Source organism: Pocillopora damicornis, chromosome 1, assembly GCF_964200805.1.
Source record: "Pocillopora damicornis chromosome 1, jaPocDami1.2, whole genome shotgun sequence".
In the NCBI taxonomy this organism is placed as follows: domain Eukaryota; kingdom Metazoa; phylum Cnidaria; class Anthozoa; order Scleractinia; family Pocilloporidae; genus Pocillopora; species Pocillopora damicornis.
In genome coordinates, this window is record NC_142670.1 from 25,576,875 (window position 1) to 25,594,678 (window position 17,804).

The window sequence follows — 17,804 nt, forward strand, 5'->3', positions numbered from 1 at the left end:
GCACCCAAGACGGAGTGTATATTTTGCAGACTTCATACTGAATTGTTTCGCGGCCGTTTCTTAGGTATATTCGCAAATGAGTGTTTCAACAATTCAACTCATAGCTTACGTTTTGAATCGATAATCTTGATTTTTCTGCTAAGAAATCCAACTTGACGTCTTCTCCAATCAGATGAAAGGCAGCCCAATCCTTCACATAATCTTGATGCTCCCTAACATGTTTTACGGCATGATTGAGTGCTTTGCTCGCTTTATTTCCAGCAACTAATTGTTCATAAAAATATTTCATCAACTCCAGAGTGACGTGGTCATTAATTTCCCATAATGCCACTAAAACACAACGTGCGCCTGCCGCCAAAAAGCCCCGTGCGATGCCAACGGCACCTTCTGCCTTTATCTTTCCTTGTGCACTATGGCAGCAGCTTAACACTACCATTCTTGCTTGTAACTGAAGAGCAGTCAAATCAGCCATTGTTAACATGTAGTCCTCCACTCTTGGTTCTTGCGATTCTCTTATTGGGTTTGGTGTCAACAAGATTTCCCCATTTTCGTCACCACCCTGCGCAGCAATGTGTACTAAAGAGGCAACCTTAAGGCGCTGCAACACTTCTTCTTTCGTAGCATCTTTTCCAATAAGGGGCTCACTTTTAAGAATTCTGCCTATATTCTTGACTTCATTTTCAGCTCCTGGGAGATCCCAGTGCCACGGCTGTTTGGTAACAATCTCTGCAAGGTTCGGATTACCAACGAGAAGTACGCCTCTTTTGCTATGGAACCTTGGAGAACCCGCAATCAATTTAAAACTCTTTAGTGAAGGAACTAATCGTATTCTGTAAGATTCACACAGGTATCTATCATGTGAGTCGATGAATGCTGTAAAAGGCGCTTTACAAAGCGGGCCATCCGGGACAATAATTACTTCATCTCCGGAGAGCAGGTCTTCTACAGGTCTTATCACGACATTGTATAACATTTTCAGTGCTTCTTTCATCGATTCGTCTCGTTCTCGTCTGATTACTTCCGTCTTTATAGCACAACCCTCCGACAACGAATGAACTTCATTTTCAAGGAGAGGATAAGCCGCTTGTACCAAAGAATCAAATGTCAAGTTGAGTTCCCGTCCCAGAGCTCGAGACCGCTCATCAATTCCACTTTCTCTTACCTGAACATCATTTCCATTGAGTACCCAGATAGTAATGTTTTTCTTCTCAATTGCTAAAAAGAGTGTGACACAAGAAAGACTGGAAAGCAGGCTGGGCAAACGGTCCAAATGATCGATTTCAGAACAATAGCTCTCAGAAGGTAACTTCAGAAGATCTACCAAGGCTTGGGCGCGTCCTTCCTCAGCAACTAGGAGAGCATCCTTAGTTTTCTTTTGTTTTAAAAGAGTTCTCCATAAAGCGACAATTACAAGTTTGTATTCATCTTGAATATTTATTACCCACTCATCGTTCGAATGACTTTGCTTTCGTAGGTTATCAAATGTTTTTTTACTTAGTCGAAGCCATCTCTCAGCTCTATCTAGGCTTCCCAGAGATTCGAAGCAGCAGCCTATCGCGTAACATGCCTTTCCTTCTTCAGCGCAGTTCTTAGCTTCTCTTGCAATGTCTAGACTCTTCTCGTGGTATGTTATGGCCTCCTGGAATTCCCCCAAGCTGAAATAGACATCTCCAAGGTTGCCATATGCAATACCTTCACCCTCTTTGTCTCCTAACTCTTTGGCCAACTTCAAATCTTTTCTATGATATTTGATGGCATTTTCAAACCTACCGTTATGGTAATGGCAGTTGCCAAGATAACGTTTCGCTTTCCCGATTTCTGTCTTGTCACCAATCTCTTCGGCAATGTACACAGCGCATTTATACCACATCGCGGCAAACTTGAAATTTGCGATCCTGAAATAAAGATGACCGAGATTTTCACAAGCTTGCCGTTCCTCAACTCTCTCTCCAGTTTCTTTAGCTATTTCGAGCTGTGTTTTATAGCAGATCAGGGCATCTCTATGGTTTCCAAGCCCGAGATGGTCCTTGCCAAGAATACCGTGCGCACGACCTATAGCAGCCCTGTCTTTTTCTTCGATGTATGAAAGATGAAGTTCGTGGTTATGCAAAGCATTTCTGAAGTCACCAAGATTGTGATAAGCATCGCCAATAACGAGGAACGCTGGCCCTTGTTTTAACTTGTCTCCAACGTTTTGGACTCCTTCAAGAATTGCAGAGTTGTGCAGTTTATCACTCTGTTTGATTGATAAGAGAAGAGGAAGAAAAATTCACTCAATGAGAAATGTGGACGAAAAATATTTCAATGGACTCTGCGGCATTCAGGATTAAATTTATGCGGTTATGTCATAATTTATGTCCAGTTCTAAGTGTAGCGAATCTTTCGCATATTATCCCCAGGCTGTGATTTTCAGTGATATGCGTTGCGTGTGCGCATGCGCACGTGTATCCGTTGACCTATAATAATATATTGACCAAGAATCAACTGATTCCAGTGCCCCTTTTGCTGAGTGAAAGTCTAGGTATGTAAGAAATATGTTTAATTGGTGTACTACACATTTTTTTCTTGTTATTGTATAGCCTTCGACATGGCATAAGTCACTCGCAGTTGTCTTTATTACCTTGGTTGGGTGAGCTAGACTGACACCCCCAGAAGAGAATTCTCGAGTAACTGACATTCAGACTTCTTTTCCGCTTTATTAATCTGCAATTAAATAGCAACCAATAAATGAACAAACAACGCAATAGAGGGAATAAAGGGAATGAGGGAGACGACGTGGTGCAAAGCTCTAAAATATTCTTGAATACTTTTTTGTCGTGCTTTGTCAAGCAGGATGAATTCTTACGTTCTTAGGTGTTAAGGATGCATATTCCTGGATGAGCTATATTTCAAGCTGTGCTTAGCAGACGAGTGGCTAGTTGGTGTTAGGAACGGTTGCATGCACAAACATATCGAGCTGAGTTTTCAAGAAAGTCTTTGAAGTCACACTCACAATTAATCCTTAGGCCCATTCGGCAAGTAAGTATTATTTCATGGGAAAGGCGCACGAAAGATTTTTATTTACGAGTTGCGATGCATCGAAAAACGAGCGGGTGATCGAAGCAAACGAGTGAGTTTTTTGATGCATCGCAGCGAGTGAATAAAAATCGTCCCAGAAATTTCCATGCTATGATGTTTTTATTTCATACTTACTGAAATTTGTACTAAACAATTAACACTTTTCAAAGATTGGCGGCGAACGATTTTGAAAATACATCGTTTGTCCAATCAGTTACACGAACGATAGTAAGTAATAGTGGTCAAAGCGGGTCAATCACCTGCAAAGGATTTACCTAATTATTCCATTACCTTTGATAAAGAAGCTAAAGAGACGGAATACTAGAAGTTAATTAAGGACCTCGAAAGAAAGCTGATAGAAGAATAAGTGAATAAATAGGTTGTGTATAATTACATATTTATTTGAGGTTAGGAAGAACCATACAATTTGATTTAATTGTACAGTTTTGGAGGTTTCAACATCAAGATAGGAATCTTAATTTTCCATAATAACAAATAAAGATTTATTCTCTTCTTTTCTTAAATGTTTTTGTTCGTTTAAGTTTTAAATTAATTAAGTATCTCGTTTCAAAAAGATAAGAGAAAAGTATATCTCATAAAAAAAGTAAATAGACTGTCAAGGCGTCATGATCTTCGTTAGGCGTGAACCCCTTGGAAGGTCAGTTTAACGCAATATTTGCGTTTGAGTTCCATATTTTTCGAAAGATGAGATAATTTCTCATCATGAAACTTAAAAAAAAGGATAAAAAAGTTCTTGATAAAAACCAAAAGACTGAAAAAGCGCAAAACCTGTAATTTGTGATGGTTTCTAAAAAAAGAAAAATAGCGCGCATGAATTTTCCTGGTGGAGGCACTCGAGAGGCTTGGAGTAACCTGGATAAGTTCAGGCCAAAAGAAGCCGAAAGTCGTCTGTCGTCTTCAAGAACGGAAAACACCACAGATTTTCTGTATCGGTTAGAAACAAAACCACTGGGTGATTATTAATAGAAAAGTGATAGTTTATATGCTACATCCACATATACACGCGAAATCTGACACCTTTTCGCTCTAAGAACGAAGTAAAATGAATTTTATTCGGTTGGATATAAATAGATAGATAGATAGATAGATAGAAAGATCAATAGCTGGATAGCTGTATGGATACATAGATAGATAGATCAAAAGATAGATAGATGGATTGATAGATACATGTACATAGATAACTTTCTCAAGTCGATTTTCACAGGTCTTTTACAACATTAAGAAGTAATAAGAATATTTACAATACTGGTACTAATTATTAAAAGTATCTATTTCTCAACTGCTTTTTAAATTGCTGACTACTGGCCGGAGCACATTATACCACTGTCATTTTGGGCCTGGTGATTTATGCAAGTAAAATCTGATAGGCAGAGTCATCACACACATCTTAATTGTTCAGTTAATGTGAACCCGTAGGACGAATATAATTCCAAAAGCCTAGTTTGTGCAACCTGGTCTCGCGCAATTTACACCTTAATCTGGTCTCGTTGGTTTTTCTGTCGTTCTGGCTCAACAGCGACAGGGTGCGAAGCTGAACTGTCCCCAGCGTCCCCTTCTGCATGGTCTGAAAGGAAAACAAAAAGAAGCTGTAGAGAAATATGGGAGAAGGACTGTAGCCATGGGAAGGCTCTGTTTTACTCCTTAAGAATGTTATGTAAAATTCTTAGGGTGTGTAAGAACTTAATCATCTAGCGGTGATTATTTTCTAACGTCAGACACTATTGTTTGTGGATGGCATAGCTGTTGAAAGCTGTCGTGGTATACTTTGTTTCTTGAAATCAGGCTGTCTAGAAAATATTCAGAGTGTGTGTTAGTGGTGGCAGACGGCAAAGATCGCAGTAAGTGAGCTCTAATTTTTAGGAATCGTTCCTAAACTATTTGATTGTGATGTATCTATATTGTTATTAATAAATAAAAGAAAGAGATAGACTCCAATTCAAAAACCTTCGAAGAAAATCAAATTGTTTTCAGCCAGTCCAGAAGGCGTTGTTACAAATCGGAATATTTATATAGTGTTGCAGTTCAGGGATGCAGCGGTCAATGAACGCTATACTGGTATCATCCGCTTATATTCGTATAGTAGAATATCGAGTCTTATCGGCAAGGTCGTTTATGTGTATTGAAAAAAGAAAACCCGAGTGTTGATTGCGCGAAAGCCGAGGAGGGACTTCAAACAACAGACTTCAGACTTCCTTCTTCCGACAATTTATAAAAAAAAAAATTCTGGGGTCTGAAGAATGAAGTCTGAAGTCTGAAGTCTAAAGTCCTCCTCCGCTTTCGTACGATTGTCAGTCGGTTGGTATTTATTAATATTTTTTTTAAACCACGCTACAATTTAGCCTCTAAAGCCAATATCCTGTCATTGAAAGTTGTCAATCTACCTTATCAAAGGCTGTCTTTAGATCCAGGACCGATCTTCTCTTTTCAAGACCATGTCTACTTTAAAGCCGCTATGACTGATAAGATCGAGCTGGGCAATGACTTGATTGACTGCTTGATACAGGTTCGACTGTATAGCTCTCTATGATAGATTTCATGATGTTTTTTCTTCTTAAATTTGTAGGAAAATGAGTCATATCTGCTTGTGCTCAATGATGTGGTAAAAAGGTGTTTACTTACACTGCAAAGCACCGGTGTCAGGCATCACTGTCTGTTCTGGTTTCAGAAACATGTCTAAGGTAACATCGTCCCCAATGAGTACAAATGGAGCCCAGTGTTTAAGTTCACAAAACTCAGTTGAGTTTCTGAGACATTCCATGGCCTTGTTTAAGGCCTTACTAGCGGTGCTTCCTTTCACCAACTCTTTATAGAATTCTTTCATAAACATAAGTGTGGCTTTATCATCGATCGCACTCAATGACACCAAAACAGAACGAGCTCCAGCGGCGATAAAAGCCCGTGCAATGCCAATGTTACCTTCAGACATAAGCTTTCCGTGCCCACTATGACAACAGCTCAGAACAACCAGTCTTGCTCTCACTCCAACAGTTAGTACCTCAGCCATCGTTAAAATGCAGTCTTCCCCTTTTGCAATGTCTGAAGTCCTCTTAGGGTTGGGTGCCAACAAAACCTCACCAGTTTGCATATCTCCGTGAGCTGCAATGTGTATTAAGGCGACAGAGTTTAGATGTTGAAGCACTGCCGCTTTTGTCGCTTCTTCACCGATAAGGGGTTTAATACCGGTCCATCTTCCGATCAATATCACTTCCTGTCTTGCAGCGGGAAGTGATTCTATCTTATTGAGTTTACCGCTGAGTAGAATTTTCCCGTTGAAAGTATCTCCCACAAGTAGACCATCGCTATTACGGTGATAGTCCTGAGGAGAATCAGCAATTATTTTCATACTCGTCAGCGACGGAAAGAGTCGAATTCTAAACAGTTCGAAAAAGTACTTCGACTGAATAGATTCCCTGAGTGCGGCAAAGGGAACAAAGTACAAAGGACCATCAGGGACAATGACAAGTTCTTCTCCCTGCAAGAAGTCTGATATTTCACTAAAAACCAAGCGGTGAATTAAACATAAGGACGATGAAAGATCCGAGATTTCCTTATCATCATTACTTGATAACATAACAATCGATCTTGTCCCACCCATTGCTTTCCAAAAGGCTTCAATATCTTGAGCACTATCTATGGTCCTCTTGACAAACTGAACCTTTTGCCCTGCTTTCGCGGGAAGAAGCAGCCAGATGTATATTCTGTCGCCATCAAGTCGTAATGCAACTGTGTTTGTTGAAATCCAATTAAATGTATCATTCATCAATGCTACCTGTGTTGTTGATAGCGAGTGAAAGGAGCTGATTCCATAACGTGATCTCAAAATGTCCACCAGAGATTGGGCACGTCCATTTTCCGCCGCGACAAGAGCCTCTGAAACCTTATTTAGTTTAAGTAGTGTTCTACATAGGGCAGTGTTCACACATTGTTGCACATCGAAAAAGTTGATCTTCCATTCATCTTGGAAGAAACTGTTCTTTTTTCGAGGAAGATGAGCTCGTATCTCTTCAAAAAGCTCCGCGCTTGACCTGTAATATTGCGCAGCCTCTGTTAAGGACTCTAGTGATTCGAAATTACGACCTAGTTCATATTTCGCACGAGCTTCATCGGTTCTCCTTCCCTCCGTTTTTGCAATACTCAGTTGTGTTTCATGATATTCTATGGCTTTTTTGAACTCGTGCAGACTGTGATGGACTCTCCCTAAGTTTCCATACGCCTTTATCAATTCATTCCTATCGCCAATTTCACAGATAATCGAAAGTTGTTTGTAATAATATTCTTTGGCTTTTTCTACTTCACCGAGGCTATGGAAAATACTGCCAAGTTGTCCATACGCAAAGCCCTCTTCTGATCTATCTCCCAACCTCTTGGCAATAATCAAGTGTTGCTCTTGGTATTCTACAGCTTGTTTATAACCACTGAGGTACTGAAAAACACTGCTGAGTCCTCTATAGGCTTGACATTCCCCTTCCATGTTACCCAGTTCTCTAGAAATTCTTAAATAAAGCTCGTAGAACTCCTTAGATTGGTCAACCTGGCCAACGCTGCTGTAAGCGTCCCCAAGTTTGCAATACGCATCCCCCTCGCCAATGCGGTCTTTCAGTTCTTTGCAACAACCCAAAAATTGTTTGTAATAGTCTATTGCCTTTTCAAAGTCGCTGAGCTCCGAATACTTATCACCAAGGATGAGATACTGAGCGCCTACGTTCTTTTTGTTCCCTACTTTTTTGGCAATATCGAGGTTTAGCCGATTGAAGTTTTTCTGACAGTGGTACTTGTTTTCCTGTAAAATAGATAAAACTGAATCATTTCGCTTGTATTGATCTAGGTCCAGTTGTCCAAAGGGTGGATAACGTTATCCAGCAGATAAATCGTTGTCCATAGAATGAATGTTAACAAAACGTTCCTCAGTCGCAATCCATCGGAAAGAGATTTATCCAGTGGATTGCTTTATTCTAGACCCTTCAAACAACCGGGGCTGGTGAAGCCGATTGCGGCCTTCATTAAATATTTCATTGTAGCAAAGCAAAATTCATACGGGAAACTCATTTCAGAATATTGAAGATACAGTCGAGTCTGTATGAAGTGGTAGCCCACGGAAAATGGCAGGGTGACTGCTAAATACCGATTGACCACCTGATGCAGTTCCACGAGGTGGTAGATCCGTGTTCACCGCAAACGGTTTACAGTGGTTGCGAAAAGAAACTCGCAACTCGTAAATTTTTTTAGGTAATACCGCACGTTTGTCAAATTTTCAAAGTTTTGAAAATGTCTTCCATTAAATTCGTCCATGAAGCTTTTAACTGCTTTTCCTGAAATACATTCATTCGAGGGAGTGTTATGCAAAAACGAAAAATAAAAAATTCGATTATGTGGGACTGTCTGTCAATTCTCAACCCTCTCAGAAATAAGCTCTTAATGTGCAAAAAAAGGCGCAAAAATACCATTAATATTGATTTCGGAAAATAAACATGAATTAAATTTTTCTTTAAAGGTTATTCTTAGTTTTATTTGGGTGGTTTCCTTAAAGTGATCGTTGAATACAAGTGGAGGATAATACTATCACGCTTTTGGGACTCAGTAAAGAGGTGACCACTACTGTTTAATAGAGGTGACCACTCTTTTCAGGTGAAAATTACATACCTCCTACTGACAGAGTTCGAGGGCCGTACAGTAACTTACGGACCGAGCTTTTCCCGCTCGGATTTATAGCCCAAGCGCGAAGCGTGCAGGCCGTAAATCGAGAGTAACTTACGATACGGACCGAGAAAAACGAAGTCAGTAAGATTTTCATTTTATCTCTTGTTTTATCTGTTATCAAATCCTAAGTACAAGAGCATTTTATTGGCTTCCAATATAAACCGGACTTCGAGTCGTCAAAAGATCAAAATATTCGTTGAATATCCACTGTTCCAAAACAAACTTTTGAATTTAGCGGGCTGTGAAATACGGCCCGCTGAATAGACCAATCATAGCGCACGTACTAACCGATTTATATAACGAAATAATTTAAGGAAAAAAAATATCGGAACTTTGATAACCGACCGTTTGGTACAGGGCGACTGCTTAACACGGTGCCCTTTAAGACTTGAACCCTTCGATCCTACTAACCTTCTGATATCACATTTAAATTCAATGAGGCCTAACGAAAAAAAAGATATATTAAAATGGCTGACATGCCCTTTTTCGAGTCAAGTGTGAGCGAATCTTCAGATTATGATTAGTACATGTTTCCTTGAAAACGATTCATAGTTTTTTATTTCTTGGCCTGTTTTTCTCAAAGACGCCGAATAAATGTGAATAACTCTTTACGATGATTATCCAACATTAAAAAAAAAAAAAGGTTCATCTGGGTTTAGAAAATTCAGTTAAATCTTCATGTAGAAATAAAATGTCAACTGAGTTTAACACATGTCAAAAAATAACTTTGTGAAGAGTATGTAACTCCAACCTTAGCACACACGTGATGTTCATTTTCGATGTAAATCTCTTATAAAACAAACAAACAAACAAACAAAACAAAACAAAAACAACTAATCAAACTGAGCATGAACGAGAGAAAATGATAGAAAACTTTTCTCTTGGTGTCAAACCGAAAAATAAGTCTTCACTCCCTTAATGTGCTGCACATGTACGTTCTGTGTCTTTTCAATCACCTTACTTACCACGTTGGTCTCAACATCTGCCTTTTTAACAGACGGCTGTAGAGTTTTCTTTGTCTCGATCTCAGTTTTCAGTTCTAAGAGCCTCTGGTTTTCTGGGTGAATCTTTTTAAAGTCAAGATGTATAACGTGACAAGACATAAATCTGACGATAATCCATGAAGAGCAATTCAAATGAAGTAGAGCACAGCCGTTTGACCTCTCGTGACGAATTAAAAGAAAAAGAAAAAAGCGACTAAAACAAATACGAAAATAATTTTCAAAAAATCAAGCAAACAAACCAAATCAACAAAATGGTTTTCGTCTTGGTTTATCAGTGTGTATATCTTGTTTATGTGGTCTTTTTAATTTATAAAAATGAAAGCTTGAAGTTTATACAATTTGATTTTGTTTTTACCATTTGATTTTCATACGAAGATGATTTTGTCTTTTAAAAAAAAGTAAGAAGGTCAAGAGTCTCAAAGATATTTTAATCCCTTAGAGAGCTAGAGACAGATACTTGCAATTTTTACTTCACATATTTTAGCAAAACTGAGCTGAAAAATTTCCTTTTACAACTTTCACTTAAAATGTATGAGCATATTAAGGATACTTCTTGCCCCTTGCCGCACCAGGTGGCGATTGCTTCTTTGTCAAGATTACGCGTCATGCAGGCTTCTGGTGCTGAGGACAGAGACATTCGTAGTGATAAATTAAAGCCGGAATATGGAGATCTTTTTTAATCCGCAGAAAGCCTACAGCTCTTTCTCCAAAATCAGTGAGTCGATGATATGTTAAAATACTGGATCAAGTTAACAGCTAACAAGAATCATATGTGTGATTGACAGATGACGGACAATCCGCCGTGCTCTTTCCTTGAGTACTGCGTCTAGCACATAAGTGAATGGACCTAGGGAGCGTCCATTGCACGTGGTAAGTGGAAAAAGAAGGGGAAAGCAACAATAACAGTCTGACATGTCTTGAAAGAAATTGCAAAAAAAAAAATAAAACTAAGACTTACCCAAATGATAATTTACTGTTTCTCTGTTTAAGTTAATATTTATCCCTTCTGTGTATTACTGGATAGTCTTTCGATATTTTCCTTTGATTAATGCTTCATCACCTTGATGCTGAATACTTCTGTTATTACTGAAAGAAAGAAATTATTTTTCTATAGTAATAGTCTGTAAATAAAATGTTTAATGTTAAGGAAGAAACACGATCAAAAGATCAACGTACCAAAATATGTTTGTCCTCTTTCTTCATTTTCCTTGTAAACATTCGTTAACCATGGCTTAAAAAGAAAGAAAAAAACACGCGTTCCCTTCGGAGTACCACTGACAGAATGCTCCACCAAATCCAGAGTAGCTAAATATGTATGTGTTCAATTATACCGAAAACAATTTAATTAAACCGAACGTAGAACAAAACAATGATGATACTGGGAAAGAAACAACTTACTTATTTACTCGATCGCAACAAATGCCAAGTTTTAATCATACTCAACACTCTAAGAATACAACATTTAAATTGTTCAGTGCGTTAAACGTTAAAGGTGTTTGTAGCTCCTAATTCGTGCCTACAGTTTGACGTCAATACCCGGGACATCGGCTGTACGCTTTGTCGAAAGAGAACTGGTCGCTGTTTCTATACTGGCATATTTTGCAAACCAAAATTGCTGAGTAATGGTCACTCTTAACTCGAAACAGTCGGTGATTCTATCGTTTTTCGGGTGTATTGTAATTTCGATCGCTAAAGGTGTAATTTCTGTTCGAAGAAAACCTGCCTCATTGTCTAACTGGATGTTTATTCGGCTTGATTACTAGAACATTTGTGGAATTTTCATTGGAATACCTGTAAATAAATAGTTCAATGTTATGCTTGTATCGTTCTGCGAGCTACGTAATAGTGCTTTATCCGACTAGAACTTTACACTCCGCATAGCTAACATTATCATTTGTGTCTCGATGGAATTCCGAAAATGAGGATTGTTAGGAATGCCCGATGTGTATCGAAGGAATCGCTTTAACGGTAAATCCTTGACATATTTATAAGCTGTAAGCATAGAATAGCTCTTTTTCTAGCCCATCACAGATTATTATAAAAGGAAGGGGATTTCACAAAACTGACAGAACCATCGCACGCTATATTGTATGGGCTTAACGACATTAAGTATGTATGGACTTTAAGCGCCTATGAGACGAATTCTTTTTTGGCATTTTCTGGTTAAAAGCTGTATATAAAATTAGAAATAATCGACCTAACCGCCAATCGAGTTCTCCTTGACCATTTTTTTAAGCATTGAAAGTACGATTGAGCGGCCAAAAAGTGTCCCCATCGAGCGCGCAGCGAAAACGATCATGTTACATAGCTGTGACGTAAAAACCGTGAAGACGCTTCTGCGACTATGGTGGAGAAAGGAGAAATGTAGAAGAAAGGACGAACGTATTGCACGGATCGCCAAATGATGTTAGCTACAAGAATAGGACATATACACCGGGGTATTCCTATACACTTCTTTCTAAAGGATGTAGCCGTATGGCGAAAGTGGACACGTTTCGATTGTTGACATTGAAGAGATTTTACTCTTCGATGTCGAAAGATTTGTGTCAAATAAGAGTTTTCACAGTTTTCTACGTTATCATCCTCTAACTTGTTCCCAGTCCATGGGACACATTATAGAGAAAATAAGGGCACCTTAGGGCCAAAAAAAACTGAGTTTTAAGCTTTCCGGATATTGTTCTTCTATGGGAGTTAGTTTGTACATATGGTAAGCTAAATATTTTTGCAAAAAAATCGTGTCACTGATAGGCACTTTAACGATCGACAGTCGTTGTAGTTTCCCTATATAGCTTGTTATAAACGCGCTAATACTCTAACATTATCCCCTATCTGTACACTTTTGTGTCTGTTAATGACAATGATAGTATTAACTGGAACTTCAAACCATTTCTCATTCCCAAATGTCACGAAGTCATTAGAATACAATTTGCGCGATTCTGATCATGTACTTGTTGCATATTTACTAAACCATATAATAAAAAAAAGTTTATTAATTAACTAACTCGTCACACGTGATTGAAAAAGGGTATTTCACAAAACTGACAGAATCATATTGTAAACTATTGTATCGGCTTGTTGCTCTTATGATTATTATTTTTTCCTTTCGCGTAAATTTTCCTTGCATTTACTTGTTCAGTGCCACCTGCCAATGCTTTTTAAAGGTTCTTTCCCATCATCCTTTGTAGAATGATAGCTGAATAACAGGTAAATTAAAGCTATAATTGTTAGGGAATTACCTTATGTCGAGAGTTCCAATTCCGTCCTCACAATTCCTGTTGAAGAACTGTTACTCTGTACCAGCTCGCACGATTGTAACTTTCCTAGTGAAGCAATAAATTGTGACGCACTTAAATGAGGTGTTTGAAAGCAAAATTGTTTGGCATTCTGTGAGACAGATTGGGTACAACTAAGAGCTAAATGGACTTCGATAGGCAGATATGACCCATTGAAAGGTAAGACAGGGAATCCCCCGCACCGCACTGTTGTTTCATGCATACGGAACAGTCGACTTCCGTTATTGTGGACACGGAGGCATGAAAGTGTCCGGATTTCCGTAAGAGCGAGAGTCCTTAAAAACGGGAGTTTATTTCAGTCGTTTCTCTATGCGTTCGCCGTGGGAGATTTTGTCCGCAATATAGCAAGGTTTCCATAGGGCGAGAGAGTCCATTGTATTTCGACAGGACCTCTTGATTGAGTTGGACGAACGCGATGAGCCCATCACTTATAAGTCACGGGCTCCTGATTTCGATTAATATTAGCACATTTCACTAGAGAAGGGTATAATCTGTTTTCTAGCCACATAAACTATCTAGAGGGTACGATTAATGGGTCCATTTAGATGAAGTTTATCGCCACAAGATTACAACATTTGCAGAAGAGTCGGAAGTCCTTTCGTTTTATAATCATGAGCCCCACACAAAGAACGCAGGATTAACTCTGCTATTCAATATCCTATGTTTGCCTTCGAATTTTCGAATCGTCATAGTGAAGTATTTTTCGTTCATGATCTGATATTTTAAATCATAAAATGCTAAAGCGTGCAAATACAGTCAGCGCTATGTTTATGTGTTTGTGTTTTTCGAAGTGTCAGAAGGAAAAGTAGGGAATACATATTTATGATTTGATATCAGGTAATATCTCGCATATCCTAGAGAATAGAAAACAACGACAGTCGCTGCAGACCTTGTCATAAAATGTAATAGTACTCAAATATTATGCTCTATTCGTACATGCTAATGTAGTATTACCTAAAACTTAAACCATTTCTCGTCATGTTTGTCACGAAGTCATTACAAAACAGTAGATGCCCTTACAATATGTTTCTTTTTCTCTCTGACCTTAGTGTTTAAAATAAGGAACAGTGGGTCGGCTTCGCAGTTTTAATTAAAAGTCAATGTATATAATAAGTATCTGTCTACTTTGCAGGCGGGTCAGAAGTCCTTCTTATTTTGTCTCATTGTGTCAGCCCGACTAGAAGTAGGGAAACCCCCTAATTTCATATGCTGTTTTTGCTTTCAAATTTGTGTCACACAAGGGTACGTGGGATGATTTCACAATAAACTATTGCAGCTTGATGTTCTATTTGAATATCAATTAACACTAATCTGTTCATAAGATTAAAAGTTGTATCAATATCTATTTGAGATCATTCGGTTCCACATCACCTCAGCTGGTCCTCGAATAAGGAGAGGAAAGGTTTATACTGTTCTGCAAAACGAAACGAAACTGACGAAACGAGGCGAGATATTGCTGATATATTTTGTATAAGGTAAAGATAACTTTCGCAATAATTTTGGAGCAATCATCAATTAACAAGAAGGATTTTTATTCATTTCGCAAAGTAGCAATTTAGAAGAGTTACTATTTTGCGAAATCGACTAATAGTCCATTTCGATCGCAAAATAGTATCTCCTAAAATTACTATTTTGCGAAATATCTTTCAATACGGTTAAAGAAATAAGAGTAGACTAAAATCTTTGGCGACATACTAATTTGTAATGTTCAAATGTATCTCTGTGACATGAAAGAGGTCACGTTGTCACCGCAAGGTGAAAATAGTCTGCATTATTCCTTTAAAAAGTTTAAAAGCTGATGGAAATTAACGAGGAAGGAAAATTAGTCATTCAATTCGTAGACTAACATACGAAAACAATGTATTCGGTCTTACCGAATGTTGACAATTCCTATTGAGAATATGTTGCTCCCTGATAGTTTAATGGAGCTTTCCCAAGTGTAGTAATTAAGACTGGACCACTTGAACCAAATGCGGGCTTTCAAGACAGACTTGTTGCAAATTCTGTGTAAAGGAGAGGTTACTGGAACGACTTAAAGTAAAACTGACTCATATAAACAGATATGACGTACTGGTAGACGAGCCGGGGAATCCCCTGAAAACCCCCTAATTTCATATGCTGTTTTCGCTTTCAAATTTGCGTCACACAAGTGCAAGTTAGATGATTTCACGATGAACTATTGCGGCTTGATGTTCTATTTAAATATTCCATGAACACTCATCTGTTCACAACATTAAAATTATATTAATATTATTTTCATGTCCTTTAGTTTCACATCACTCCGGCTGGTCATCCGAATAAATATGGATGTTTGTTACTTTTTTTAGCTTACTAGTCATTCACGAACAATTTGTTGTCCGCGACAAAAAGCGTCGTATAAGAGATTTGCAAGAATCAAATAAAACAAGAAAAGTCAATTCAGCAGAGGTTGTATGTACAAGCATTGCAAATATAGATTCCTACGAAAAATTAACCAGAGAAACAGTCTAACGGAGGCATGCATGTGAGTATATCTTGGCCCAAACAGAGCGTCACGAAGTAGCGATTCAATCACGCTCGCATGCAAGGCTTTGATTTCAGACAATGAGCATCATAACTGGACTCTCCAGGTTTCCTTACAATGTAAATAAGTAAAAAGCTAATAGAAATTAATGAGGAAGGAAGATCAGTCATTCAATTCGTAGACTAACACACGAAAACAAATGTATTCGGTCTTACCGAATGTTGACAATTCCAACAACGTCCTCACAATTCCTATTGAGAATATGTCGCTCCCTGGTAGTTTATTCAATGGAGCTTTCCCAAGTGTAGTAATTAAGACTGAACCACTTGAAATAAATGCGGTCTTTCAAGACAGACTTCAGCAAATTCTGTGTGAAGGAGAGGTTACTGGAACGACTGAAAGCAAAACTGACTTATATAAACAGATGTGACGTAATGGTAGGCGAGTCGGGAAAAATCCCTTGCACTGCATTTTTTTTTTTCCAACTCAGCATATTATTTTGGGATGAGAATAGGAAACTTTGTAGATAGACCGGTAGAATATCCACTCTTGGTGCATAAACTGTTTAAAGAGAAGATGAATTGGTCAGTTTCAGTTGCCCCCCTCAACAGTAATTATAAATTATTAAGATTAGCAATTCCTTTCGTTTTCATTCATATCACATGCCCCTTACAAAGAACGATGTTACTAAAAGCGGGAATGGGGAGTGGGGAATGGGACTGGGGAATGGGACTGGGAGTGGGGAATGGAAAGGTAGAATGGAGAGTGGGACACGGGGAATTGGGAATGGAATATGAAATGGGAAATTGAAAATGGAAAATTGTTTTTTTTCTGCGTGGGATGTTCTTTTTCGAGTGTTCTCTGGAACGACTTTATGAGAAACAAATATATCCTTTCGTCTAACAAACAAAAGACGCTCTTTCATCTTGAATTGCTGGTTTTCACGTGACGTCACTAAATTTCAGACTTCAGAACTATTGATCTTCCTGAGATTTTACTTTCATGATGTATTAGAGCAGCTAAAAACTAATATTCAGACAAATTTTCACTCCAAATGGGTTCTTGGTTTAGTGATAGACTACTCTTGAATTTCTAAGCTTTTGCGTGACGTGGCCTTTACATGACGAGCGAGAGAGCTGTTATGTTGGTTTAAAAGGTGACTTATTTAGGGAAATTCAGCTATCTGAACAGTTCTTGTATTAGAATAAAGTATTATTGTTACGTTTATGAGTTCTTAGAGAGATAAATTCACGCTTTTGTAGCAAAACTCAGTGACAGATGTTTCTGCTGGTTTCCGGCCGCCATGTTGGTGCCCATCTAGGTGGGCACCAGCATGGCGGCTCCATACAAATCTCTATAAATTTAGGAAAAACGTTTCTCCTCATATCTTCCGTAAGAAAAATTGCTGTGACCTGAATCTTGGCGAGAGTCTTTACATATCTAGCTTCTTTCTATTTCCAGATTCTAGACTAAATCGATTGAACGGTTTTTATTTTTTATTTTGATCTATTTTGAATGGCGTGACACTGAAAACCAGCAATTGAATTTTAAACGAAGACTTATCGCAGTGGACTTAAGGTTTGAAAGTTGGGGAGTATTACTTGGGTGATATCCTTGGATATCCCCCAGTTTTAGGTAGGTAATATTCGTTAACGTGAAGCATTTAGACCAGTCATGAGCTAGCAAAAATATTTGATGGATCATAATTGAGGATATACCCCAAGTGATATTCCTTAATTTTCAAGCCCTACGTACATTATGATAAGTCCTCGTTTAAAATTAATTTAAGGTGAGAGAGAGCGTTTTTTGGTTGTTAAAAAAAGAGGGGAAATGTTTGTTTATACATAAAATCGTACTAGTGAACACTGAAAAGAGAACATTTCGCGCAATGAATGGTTAACTGTTCGTAAACATTTTTTATGTAATGTTGCAAATTATTCGAAGGATAATAAACAAAATAGCCCCCCTTTGGCACAGAAATATACACGTTTGTTCATACTTCAAGGGCAAGATTACTCATGTTTGCGGGGAAACCCTCGCATCCAATATTCGTGCAAATTTTAATCTGAAACCTGTTAGGTTCGTTATGTGCTCGGTGCGTCTTTTGGTCGTCAAAGTAAAATTATTCTTTAATATGATTTTTCGATTTCTCAGCAGCTGAAAGTGAGAAAAGTACTTTCTCTCGCCGAAATTTATCTCTTAAGCGAACCTCTATCACTTTCAAAAAAA

General features: G+C 38.2%; 2 protein-coding genes across 11 annotated transcripts; both read right to left on the reverse strand.

The window, feature by feature from the left end:
- Positions 1 to 85: 85 nt before the first annotated feature.
- Positions 86 to 15,842, reverse strand: LOC149052943 (uncharacterized). 2 transcript variants are annotated; one of them, XM_089208541.1, is made up of 4 exons: positions 15,791 to 15,842; positions 13,016 to 13,099; positions 2,621 to 2,703; positions 86 to 2,236 (listed from the first exon to the last, which is right to left on the reverse strand). In XM_089208541.1, the coding sequence occupies exons 3-4, from the start codon at positions 2,675 to 2,677 to the stop codon at positions 86 to 88; spliced, it is 2,208 nt and encodes a 735-aa protein (XP_089064667.1). In that variant the 5' UTR covers positions 2,678 to 2,703; positions 13,016 to 13,099; positions 15,791 to 15,842. The 2 variants fall into 2 exon arrangements, with proteins under 2 accessions (XP_089064667.1, XP_089064663.1); XM_089208537.1 differs by lacking the exon at positions 15,791 to 15,842 and adding an exon at positions 14,947 to 14,999.
- LOC113675530 (uncharacterized) lies at positions 4,097 to 15,842 on the reverse strand. 9 transcript variants are annotated; one of them, XM_089208507.1, is made up of 8 exons: positions 15,791 to 15,837; positions 13,016 to 13,099; positions 10,956 to 11,010; positions 10,738 to 10,865; positions 10,330 to 10,400; positions 9,741 to 9,842; positions 5,698 to 7,858; positions 4,097 to 4,642 (listed from the first exon to the last, which is right to left on the reverse strand). In XM_089208507.1, the coding sequence occupies exons 5-8, from the start codon at positions 10,384 to 10,386 to the stop codon at positions 4,545 to 4,547; spliced, it is 2,418 nt and encodes an 805-aa protein (XP_089064633.1). In that variant the 5' UTR covers positions 10,387 to 10,400; positions 10,738 to 10,865; positions 10,956 to 11,010; positions 13,016 to 13,099; positions 15,791 to 15,837; the 3' UTR covers positions 4,097 to 4,544. The 9 variants fall into 9 exon arrangements, with proteins under 9 accessions (XP_089064633.1, XP_089064629.1, XP_089064642.1 ...); XM_089208503.1 differs by lacking the exon at positions 15,791 to 15,837 and adding an exon at positions 14,947 to 14,986; XM_089208516.1 differs by lacking the exon at positions 15,791 to 15,837 and adding an exon at positions 14,947 to 14,968 and having other exon boundaries at positions 10,956 to 11,084.
- Positions 15,843 to 17,804: the final 1,962 nt, after the last annotated feature.